The 12,299-nt window shown below is 41.4% G+C and overlaps 1 protein-coding gene across 1 annotated transcript in view; it reads right to left on the reverse strand.

The window, feature by feature from the left end:
* The window catches only part of CTNNA3 (catenin alpha 3), a 577,780-nt gene that overhangs the window by 558,975 nt on the left and 6,506 nt on the right, over positions 1–12,299 (reverse strand). The window contains 1 exon segment of the mRNA XM_033148941.1: positions 296–462. Within this exon segment, the coding sequence (XP_033004832.1) occupies positions 296–462 (167 nt within the window).

Genomic DNA, 12,299 nt, shown 5'->3' on the forward strand with positions numbered 1-12,299 from the left:
GAAATCCAATCCTTCCCTTCATCAGTAGCAAGCTCCATGGCTTACCAACATGAATCTGAATTTACTGACATGTTCCGCTTTTTGTATATTTGTATTTCCAGTTATCTGTATTTCAATGTTTTGAATGTTTGCTGTAAGCTGCTTTGGACACAGCTCATTGTGGAAAGGTTGCATATAAGTAAACTCAATCAATCAATGAATATTTTAATTATTTACTCAAAAAAACTGAAAATTAAGAAGGCTTGGTAGCCGAGAATATGGGAAATGTCATTTGCTGACCATAGTAGCTACTTACCATGGTTAGATGTTGCAACAGGTATGAGACATCAATCATATCTGCCAGAATAAGAAGCCTTGTAACAGCAGCCAGAAGAGCACGTGCTACTTGGACAACGGCCTCCCTTTTAGGCAAATAACAAGGATCATCTGTGAACTTTTTTGCAGCTACCCTTAAAGCTTCACCTGTAAAATAAAGATACAAATAATGCTGCAGTCCATAAACAAATTCATCTGCTTTCCTTTGGACCACATCAGTGAGGCTGAGGGGGGTTCGTCTCGTCCAGGCAGCCCAAGACCTCCACACTGCCCAGGCTTGCGGCCCGGGGAGGTCACTTCGGTGCTGCTTGTGCAGCTGTTGGCTTCACCCCCAGAGGCACATTGACAGATGCTTCAGGTTTACAGAGATGTGGAGCCGAAAGGAAATAGTTCACCTTTGTGAAAAGTTTTCTCCTTTTTGCATTTTTTATTAGGGGAAACAATAACTAAGGCAGGGAAGCTTAAAATTACATGACAATGTATTCATTTTCATGCTACAATACACCAGTTTCTACCTATGCATCATGCCAATTATTGCTTTTTAATATTTGTTGTTTAGTCGTTTAATCGTGTCTGAACCTTCGTGACCCCATGGACCAGAACACGCCAGGCACTCCTGTCTTCCACTGCTTCCCACAGTTTGGTCAGACTCATGTTGGTAGCTTCAAGAACACTGTCCAACCATCTCGTCCTCTGTCACCCCCTTCTTCTTGTGCCCTCCATCTTTCCCAACATCAGGGTCTTTTCCAGGGAGTCTTCTCTTCTCATGAGGTGGCCAAAGTATTGGAGCCTCAGCTTCAGGATCTGTCCTTCCAGTGAACACTCAGGGCTGATTTCCTTAAGAATGGATAGGTTTGATCTTCTTGCAGTCCATGGAACTCTCAAGAGTCTCCTCCAGCACCATAATTCAAAAGCATCAATTCTTCGGCGATCAGCCTTCTTTATAGTCTAGCTCTCACTTCCATACATCACTACTGGGAAAACCATAGCTTTAACTATACGGACCTTTGTTGGCAAGCTTTTTAATATAGGATATGATTTATAATATACTGGTATATCATTCTGTGTTGTAGTTTATAAACACTGGAGCAAAAGGCAGCACAATGCAACTTTGGAGTATTGTGTAGTTTTAGAGCCATCCACTTTACAGTCATTGTGTACTTACTCCAAGTGGACTGTTTGTCTAGTACAACTTATTCATTCTGGGGCTGTTTCAACACAATACCATAGAATCTCCAAATCTTGCAGTGTGGCTGCATACCACTGGGAACAATTGCTAATCAGTTCACTGTGGAGTGTACCCAAGTCAAACACAGGTTTAAATGTTTCCTGTTAATTTTTTTAGCATGTACAATGCATTAACATACAAAGCAGCTGTCAATCTGGGAGAAAAAGGCTGACAGATGCCAGGTCTGGGCATACGGCAGGGGTAAAACTTTATGACCCACTGGTTCCTTCCAGCATTACAATTCTGACGACATTAATTTGTTTTATAACTGCTTTGCATCACCAATGCCAAGAGCAAAAATGAAACCATCCCTATTTCCTTAAGAAAACTCTCACAAGAATAAAAAGAAAGAAGAATCAATACATTAGACTGTTTTCAAGTTGTATCTCCCTAGCCTAGAAAGACATACTGAGACTGCTGGCTGCAGCTTTGAAGAATTGCTACAGTAGAGCTAATAGATTTGTTGGGCACAGGGGGGGGGGGAGATCACTGAATTCAGGGAAGGGGGGAAATGGGACATAAGAGAACTGATTAACTTGGCAAAGAGAATTTATTACTGCAAGGCAGACTGAGAAAGGGAAATGGGGGGGGAATGTGAAGGAAAGCAGGAAAAGAACTGATTGATTAATTCTGCATGTAAAATAGCAGCGCTCTGATGATCAAGAATGAATGATAAGGGAAAGACAAATTTAGATTGGAGATTAAAACAGCATTACGTTTGCCAGGGGAGGGGGCATGAAATGAAAGGTCACATGCCCAAGCAGAAGTTGTCATGAATAAAAAGAGAAATAGAAAGAGGAGAAACATACACACCCTTCAACAAAGCAAGACTCAACAATTTTCCCACAAGCACAACCAGGCAACCCTTCTATCAAAGCCCAAGGAACAGTGCAATAGCAACTGTGATAAGATGTTCACATTCCACTTTTCCACAGGCACCCAGACTCATCTTTGTGGAAGGAGCGAGCTACTGTACAGCCCTATCATGTACAGGAATGGAAAAGACCACACTGAATTCTGTGATCCACTGTCACCCCTGTTCTTTGTTTTGAACTCCAATTCATTTCTGCTTTCTGTCCAGCACTCCACTTGAGCCCTGATTAGACCTTATGGCTGAACTGGAAATAACAATTCAAGTTGGGAGCTTGGGGCCTTGCTGATCCAACCCTCAACATCCCAAAACTTGTCTGCCCAGTCCCTGATGTTCTTATGTTGTGCAGGGAAGGTTTGAAGGGGGCTTCTACTCATATGCACTCAGGGCTCCTGATTGTATGGAGCCTTCTGTTCATGTTGGATCTTCCCTACTCAACATGAAAAGGGGTGTGTGAGAGAGGCAGTCATACACAGAGGGGGTGAGGCACTCATATACAGGGAAGTTCGTGTGGAGGCAGCCTGCCTCCTATATGCAAGCAAATGGCCTATTGCCTGGTCAAACTTTTATATTTTCTTATACCAAAAATTAATCTTTGTTTAATGAGATACAAGTCTTCCTATAACTGGATCTAGAGAGAAATCTGAGTTTCAGGAGTGATACTACCATGAGGCAGAATGAGACAATTACCACAGGCAGCAGAGGTGGCCCAGGCGGGCCCCATGCTCACTTTCCTCAATGACCCACCCACCCAGTTGCTGCATCACCCTCAAAGTCATCCCCTGCCTCCACTGCTGTGGCCCCTGCTCATCCACCCCTCCATTGCCCCAATTACTCATTAACTGCTATTTTGCCACTGCAAATGTTGAAGCAGTACTGGCGGTCTTCCTGACTCACTGAGGATAATCCAGGGATCTTTCCTCAGATGAACACGTTCTGAGCAAACTGGCACAGAAGGGTGCTTGTGCTGCCACCGCTGTGCCATGATAGTTAAGCTTTTTTAAAAAAGTGAATTAAACGTAACTTTAAAGGTCATTATCTAGGCATTGCTGCAGAGGGGCACTGGCTGATGTTGGCCGCTCAAACGTTTCAATGGAACTTGCTTCCAAACAAGCATGCCTGGAATTTAAGCCTTCAATCTATATCCTCCCTTACTTGTTCTGGTCTTCACCTCCCCTTCCCTCTAGAGACATCTGCTTTTAGCTGCCACTCTGAGAAAGCTAGGCTGAAAGCAATGGGCATTCCTTTCTCCTCCCACAAAGAGTTATAAAAGCTTGCTCCGTCTGCCAGGAATACAGTCACCCACTCTGAAACCCTCAGGTTGGCAGCTCTAATTTTCCAGAGCAACATTAGCAATAATGTTCGCTAGCTGAAGTTTCCAGGGGAGATTTGAACATTACGCATGACCTTAAATTAGCTGTACACTTAGTTTAAAACACCCTCAACCTGCTTTTACCATTTCTGTAGCATATTGCCCTGAAGTATTTGGTTTACGTTGTTCGTTCACTTCACCTTGAACCACTTTGGCATGATAAAAAAGGAGAAAATGTATGCCACAAGCTGTTATTTTTGATGCAAGGGTATACCTTTAGCTTGTTGTCCTTCCCTACTGTTGTAATTATTGGAACAAACAAGACAAGCCTTTTTTGTTGTTATATGCAAAGTCAGCCACAAGTCTGATCAAACTCAGGACTGTGGAAGTTTCTCTCACAGACAAAAACAAATAAACACACTACTCTATGCAGCTGCTATTTGCATTTCAAGGGAGTCTCCCATTGGCAGTGATTGAACCTTCCCTCAAAACACCAATGGCAAAATGCAAAAAGAAAGACGATTCTTGTTGGGAGAGAAGCAGACAGAAAGAATTAGACTCCCCCTTCCCAAACCCATGCATTTTACTGCATATTATGGGCATATTTTTGTCACATAAATAGTTTCCCTGTGGCTACTTACATAACAAAAAACATGCACATTAATTGCATTCATGCAATCAGCACTTTATCTAGTTGGGCCCTCAGTCACAAATGGGGAGGGGGCTTTGCTTTAGAGAGGCAGTTACTCTCTAGAGAGGTTATTTGATGATATCTGAAAGAAAGATAGTTTAGAGATTATGAGATTTTGTGTCCGGCTGACTCCTTCATGGATCACTGCCTTGTCGTGGCGAAGGGGCTTGAATAGCTCAGGGAAGCTATGAGCTATGCCATGCAGGGCCACCCAAGATGGACAGGTCATAGCGGAGAGTTTAGACTAAATGTGATCCACCTGGAGAAGGAACTGGCAAGCCACTCCAGTATCCCTGCCAAGAAAACTCCATGGACAAAGACAACAGGCATATAAAAGTTATGACGCTGGAAGATGAGCCCCTCAGGTCGGAAGGCGTCCAACATGCTACTGAGCCAATCCCAACAGGTCTAAAGTGTTGATTACTGAAGTGGGTGATTAGCAATTCTAATTTGTAGCTATAAATTCTTAGATTAAATCAATATTTAAACATGCATCAATGGTGTGATTGGTTGATAACTCATCTGTGCAAACAATAATAAACTTAATGAATTAAAATAATTACTTTAAAGTCTTTTACAAATTTGATTTAGGCAAACAGTAAATGATACCAAGTACAGTGGTACGTACTTAATTCATTCTGGAGGTCCGTTCTTAACCTGAAACTGTTCTTAACCTGAAGCACCACTTTAGCTAATGGGACCTCCCGCTGCCACTGTGCCACCAGAGCACGATTTCTGTTCTTATCCTGAAGCAAAGTTCTTAACCTGAAGCGTTATTTCTGGGTTAGTGGAGTATGTAACCTGAAGTGTATGTAACCTGAAGTGTATGTAACCCGAGGTACCACTTTACCAATTTATCCCAAAAGAGAACAGGCAGATTTGTCCTAAAATTGCTGACCACTGTATTATAACATTGACTACCAAAACTATCTTTAACGTGTGCCCACAACTTGTACAATCTTTTGATATTTACTAAAGGCAAAAAGAAGCAGCATTAAGAAAGAACATACAGCATTTCAATCATAAAACTGCCGGCCCAGGTTCTCCTCTAAAACAGATAGCAAGGGAGTTTGTACAAAAAACTAAGACTTGTAGCTTGAAAACTAAAGAGAACTGTACCTCTCTGTGTAATAAGCTCTCTAAGCAACTCTAAGTTCCAGAGTCCCTTAGCTTCTGCTAGCATTTCCATTGCAGAAGCAAGAGGAGCCAATAGGATGGGGCTGCAGGATACAAAGACAAGCATCATCATAAATCAGGAATCAGTGTCCCACAAAATAGTATGAAAGAGTTGCATTCCACAATTAGATTCAGTGAGTATTTCCTTATATACCGTTTCCTGATATGAGAAAATTACATCAGCAAATTAAGAATGTCAAATCCATATCTTCCGATTTCCTTTTGGCTTGAGAACAAACAGTATCTGAAGCAACCTATATTTGTTTCAAAGTGATTGTGGTATTTGTGAGCTAAAGTTTATCTAGGAGTTCACTTGAGATGTGATAGCAACTAACTGCATACAACACTGACAAGGCAATAGACGGAAATAATACAAGCTGCAGCTGTTGCCTTCAATACCATATATAGGCTGTAAGTAATGGGAATAGATATCAAGCATTTGAGCTATGTCTGAACCACTTCTGTCTGGGGGAGGAGGGAAAGGGATGAAATGCACAAATGATTATCCTAGGAATATGTTACACTGTTGTCCTGGTTTTATAATAATTAAATATCAGCCTCACTAACATGCTGTTAATTAAATTATAGTTTGATATTAACAGTTTGAAACTCCCACTACAGAAATAGTTACTTTTTTGTGTTACAAGTCTTTTTCTTCCCACCTGCTTTTGAGTCATACCACACACAGGATTTCATGTGTCAGAAGAATGGGGTTTGAATTTATAAAGAACACATAAAATCCTGTTAATAAACTTTTGTAAGGCTGTAGAGAAGCATTTCTTCATAGAAGGATGAATATTTCACTTTCTAATTTGTCATCTCTAAGTAAGGCAAAGGCACTAGGAGCAGGGTCTCCCAAACTTGGGTCTCCAGCTGTTGTTGGACTAAAACTCCCATCATCCCTAGCTAGCCGCCCAGAGTGGCCGGGGAGACGCAGTCAGATGGGTGGGGTATAAATAATAAATTATTATTATTATTACTAGCAGGACCATTGGTCAGGGGTGATTGGAACTGCACTAAGGGTTTCATACAGATCTTAGAAGTGAACTCCAAAGATAACTAGCAGTATAGGACAAGTTTAGGGCCATTAAAAAATGCTCTTTTCAGGACAAGATCTCGGGGTGAAATGGCTGCCATGCTCTCACAGGGACAAACAGGGTGTTCCAGTTTTTCTAGGACACTTGTGGTGTATAAGACTAGTATTTGAAAAAGGGGGTACTTTGTGGTCTAAGATTACTTGGCTTTTGAGAAAGCAAAGGAAATGAATGCTAATGGATCTATGAAAAAGTAAATTTTGTTTATTTCACTATGACAGAGTCAAAAATGCTACACAACCTTTTAAAAAAATGAATCATTGTGATGAGTAGAAAACGAGTTTTGTATTAACTATATAAAGTGAATTATATATGATTCATAGTTTTTAAATGGGGGAGGGAAAGCGCGATGAAGTGGGGAACCACCCCATAATAACTCAATGGCACAAAATGCTGAGTGTGTAAGGGAAAGGGAGAAACCTGACAAAAGGGCAGGAGGGGGGAATGGAATGGAGTGGAGTGGAGTGGTCAATGACTGCAAAGGGATTGGCACAGAAAGTGGGGAATCTGACAAATGGTTGGAAGAATGGCTAGAGGAGGAGACACATGGGAAGAAATAATCCTCTCATTCATCTGGAAATATCTCTTCCTGGTTCACACTAAGAAACTATTTTTAAATCTCCCCAAGGATGGGATGAAGAGCTGTCAATAGAAAACACTGGAAGCAACCAAGATTTTAACTGCAGCTGGCACTGAGCACAAACATGCCCATGCCATCCTCCCAAAATTTAAATTGATGAGGACAAGACCAATGAGAACTGAGGTTGCTCAGTGGGCAGAGAATGTTGATTAAATTTGGGGAAGGAGGGGAGGTGGAGAATGAAAAAATAAGAGGTATTGGATAGAACAAAGTGGTTGAAACCCTGAAAAGAAGCACTCCACACTATGATATTTTGGTACAGGGCCTCACTTGTTCCTTCAAATACTGATTCATGTGTTCCTCCACCACTCATGCAGGATGGAGGGGTATAAGCTTACTTGGGTTATCCCAAGGCTTGCAAATGCTTAAAAGAGACTGAAAATTAAAAATACAGATGAGGTGGAAGGAGAAAAGGTAAGAGAAAGGGAGTAACATACCATGGGTGGAATTCAGCACTGATTGTGCCAATATGACTGTTCTGTCCTCTGAATTTGTGCAATTGCAGTCATGGACCTAAGGCCATTCTGATATGTTTTGAAGCAGCATGCTAGCCAAAGTGGGGAGACCTTGCAACAAGATGATGAAATTCTCAGGTCAGGGGATTAATTTCTGTCAGGAGGTCAATTTAATTTACTTAATTTACTTAACATTTAAAAAATCTGTTAGTGGTTTATGAGGGAAAGTATAATAATAAAATCACAACTAAAATATAAAAGAGACATATTACCAAAATATAAAAACAACACTGAGCAGTGCAATCTGAAAAAATGTTTCAACTATCAGGGAAAACCTGAGTAAACAAAAAAATGTTTTAAAAGACATTTGAAATATTCCACAGTTGATACCTCACAGATGACAAGGGGGAGGACACTCCACAGGGTCAGTGCCAAATTAATAAAGTATGAAGATGAACTATACACATAGGCATGTTGATTGTTCACCAAAGCTATTTTTGAAGATAGAAAAAAGGCTGAGAAAGGAGGGGTAGGACCATGTCCCCATACAACATGTGACTTTGGTCCTCCAAACCAACGGCTCATCTACACTTCTGCACAGAAAACTTGGATCAGAGCGGTTTTGCCTTTGCTCCACCACTTTCACCCAGAAAACCTGCTCCTTGGTGCTAAATCATAACAAAGTCAATCCATGTAAAACATGATTGCTGTTTGCTCCAATTCAACGCTAAAATGCGGGTTTCCCCAGGGGAAAGCGGTAGGGCAAACTGAGGTGTGGATGAGCCCTACCTGAAACAAGTTCTTATACAAAACAGATGATGTTGCAGAAATGGGAGAATTGAATGCAGTAACTACCAGTCTGTATCATTTGCTACCAATGAGCTTTTCTCTCCACCACCCATATTTACTGTTCATTTATGAACCTGCCCTCTCTCCCTTCACCTTTTTAAACCCACCATTATTGCCTATTCTGTCACCTCAAGGATATTTTATAGCACCAAGCACATAAAGGCTAAATAAATTTTAAATAAATCAATGATTTAAAAAATTAGAAAAACTGACAAAGTTGAAAATCTGACATTAAGGCACAAAGAACTTCTACAGCTAGGTGTTATTTACCATTATATTTACATGGCAGAAAACAGATGCAAAAAATAATCCAGGGATCGGTTTCATTACATCCACTTTAGCTATTACAGTGCCTATTGAGTAGGGAAATGAGCTCCAGATTTTTACTGTAGCCAGCTCTAGTGCAAGCACCCAGTGATGGTGAAAAGCTGTCATATAAACATAGTGCTGTAGAGTTAGAAGGGACACTGGGGGTTATCTAGTTCAATCCACTGCAATTCAGGAATCTGAACTAAAGCATCCTTGACAAATGGCCATCTAACCTCTGTTTAAAAACCTCCAAGGAAGTTCAAGGATTCCACCACTGCCCAAGGGAGACTGTGCCACTGTCAAACAGCTCTTACTGTCAGAAAGATCTTCCTGGTGTTTAGTCAGAATTTCCTTTCTTGTAACTTGAATCCATTGCTTCAGGTCCTAGTCTCCAGAGCAGGAAAAAACAAGCTGGCTCCATCTTCTATGTGATAGCTCTTTAGAAATTTGAAGGTGGCTATCATATCTCCTCTCAGTCTCCTCTTTTCCAGGCTAAACATACCCAGTTCCCTCAACCATTCCTCATAAGGCTTTGTTTCCAGACCCTTTGTGTAAGGTCCTCGGTTAGTTGCTCATGAGTAAGCAGGCCAAACTCCAAGTTTTCCTTTTAAAGTTTTATTGTGCAAACTATGTACAGTGCAGAGCTAAAAAGTTCATGTCTGTATCAACTGTCGGCAGAATCCGGGAATGGCCCCTTCCGGTTCTGACCCCAACAAAAGAGCTTCGGTATAGGAAAACCCCATCTCCCATCCTTTCGTTTCACACCTTGATGCCTTTGGGGTGAAGGAAGCTGCGTGTCTCTTTCATTGCCTCTTGGACTAGAGGAGTGCAGGGTCTTTCCAGCATCCTCAGAGCCGCTACCCTCCATTCCCTGAAACGCATGCCCCTCCCCGCTGGAAGCCTCGCTGCTCCCTCCACTGCCAGAAGAGGTGCTGCTAGTCAGGTGGGACCGGGGCTCTCTGTAGCATCCTGAGAACCCTTCCACCACCTTGCACTGTGCCGGGAACAGTTCCCTAACACTTTGTTTGCAGCTTCCTCCTTGTATCATTTCTTCTGATATCACCAAGTTAGCCACTGCTTTACTTTTAGGTGAAGACAGAGGCAAAGCAGGCATTGAGAAATTTCACCTTCTCTCTGTCAACCAATAGCATTTTCCTATCTTCTCCACAAAGAGAACCCACTACTTGCTTTTTCTCCTTCTTACTTTGAACATAGTAAAAAAAAAAAATTTTTTAACCTTTCTTGCAAGCCTGAGTTCATCCCTGTTCCACCCTTCTTACCCTTTTCCAGCATGTGAAAGGTATGGATTAATGATCATAGAAAAGAGCAACAGTCATGTTTGCTTCTCAGAACTGGGTGGAAGTAAACATTGTAAGTTTCTTACAAAAAACTGGACTTGCTTTTACTAAAAAAAATTCACTATTCATATGTACAAAGAAGAAGAAGAAACACACCTCACTATTATTGTATCTCAACAAGAGTTCTAATGTACATTTTCCTGTAGACTCTAAATAATGTGAGACATTTTACAGCTGGAGAATGCAACATGATCAAGAAATGAAGGAAATCTTTGGGTAAGATACATGACTCAATATCCATGGAGATTTGCAACAACTACTACAGCATGATCCTAAAAGATGATGCTGTTAAGGTGCTACACTCAATATGCCAACAAGTTTGGAAAACTCAGCAGTGGCCAGAGGATTGGAGAAGATCAGTCTACATCCCAATCCCAAAGAAGGGCAGTGCCAAAGAATGCTCTAACTACCGCACAATTGCACTCATTTCACACGCTAGCAAGGTTATGCTTAAAATTATACAAGGCAGGCTTAAGCAGTATGTGGACCGAGAACTCCCAGAAGTGCAAGCTGGATTTCAAAGGGGCAGAGGAACCAGAGACCAAATTGCAAACATGCGCTGGATTATGGAGAAAGCTAGAGAGTTCCAGAAAAACATCTACTTCTTCTTCATTGACTACGCAAAAGCATTTGACTGTGTCGACCACAGCAAACTATGGCAAGTTCTTAAAGAAATTGGAGTGCCTGATCACCTCATCCGTCTCCTGAGAAATCTCTATGTGGGACAAGAAGCTACAGTTAGAACTGGATATGGAATAACTGATTGGTTCAAAATTGGGAAAGGAGTACGACAAGGCTGTATATTGTCTCCCTGCTTATTTAACTTATATGCAGAATTCATCATGTGAAAGGCTGGGCTGGATGAATCCCAAACCAGAATTAAGATTGCCGGAAAAAATATCAACAACCTCAGATATGCTGATGATACAACCTTGATGGCAGAAAGTGAGGATGAATTGAAGAACCTTTTAATAAGGTTGAAAGAGGAAAGCGCAAAATATGGTCTGAAGCTCAACATTAAAAAAACTAAGATCATGGCCACTGGTCCCATCACCTTCTGGCAAATAAAAGGGGAAGAAATGGAGGCAGTGAGAGATTTCACTTTCTTGGGTTCCATGATCACTGCAGATGGTGACAGCAGTCACGAAATTAGAAGACGCCTGCTTCTTGGGAGAAAAGCAATGACAAACCTAGACAGCATCTTAAAAAGCAAAGACATCACCTTTCCGACAAAGGTCCGTATAGTTAAAGCTATGGTTTTCCCAGTAGTAATGTACGGAGGTGAGAGCTGGACCATCAAGAAGGCTGATCACCGAAGAATTGATGCTTTTGAATTATGGTGCTGGAGGAGACTCTTGAGAGTCCCATGGACTGCAAGAAGATCAAACCTATCCATTCTTAAGGAAATCGGCCCTGAGTGCTCACTAGAAGGACAGATCCTGAAGTTGAGGAGAGAAGACTCCCTGGAAAAGACCCTGATGTTGGGAAAGATGGAGGGCACAAGGAGAAGGGGACGACAGAGGATGAGATGGTTGGACAGTGTTCTCGAAGCTACTAACATGAGTTTGGCCAAACTGCAGGAGGCAGTGAAGGATAGGCGTGCCTGGCGTGCTCTGGTCCATGGGGTCACGAAGAGTCGGACATGACTGAACGACTGAACAACAACTATAGCATAATATGTTACAGCGATTCTGCATTCACTAAAATTAGCTTCAGCAATTCCAGTTGTGTGAAGCTGTTCTTTATTATATTATCCTCCTTTCCATAATGATAGAAGGTTCCCTTGTCAAAATTTTCATTAAAATTCACGTATGTATGTATGTATGTATGTATGTAATTGGCTTCATGAATATTTTATTTTGGCAGTTATTTCAAGTACTCGTCTAATGTCAATTGCAAAGTGAAAATTTAGGTTGCCTGTCAATACAAAATTGTAAGTTCTGTTATACTGAGATGGATGGGTAGACTAAAATGAGTGTCCTCACTAGAACATTGTATGAT

This window comes from Lacerta agilis, chromosome 5 (genome assembly GCF_009819535.1).
Source record: "Lacerta agilis isolate rLacAgi1 chromosome 5, rLacAgi1.pri, whole genome shotgun sequence".
Taxonomy (NCBI): domain Eukaryota; kingdom Metazoa; phylum Chordata; class Lepidosauria; order Squamata; family Lacertidae; genus Lacerta; species Lacerta agilis.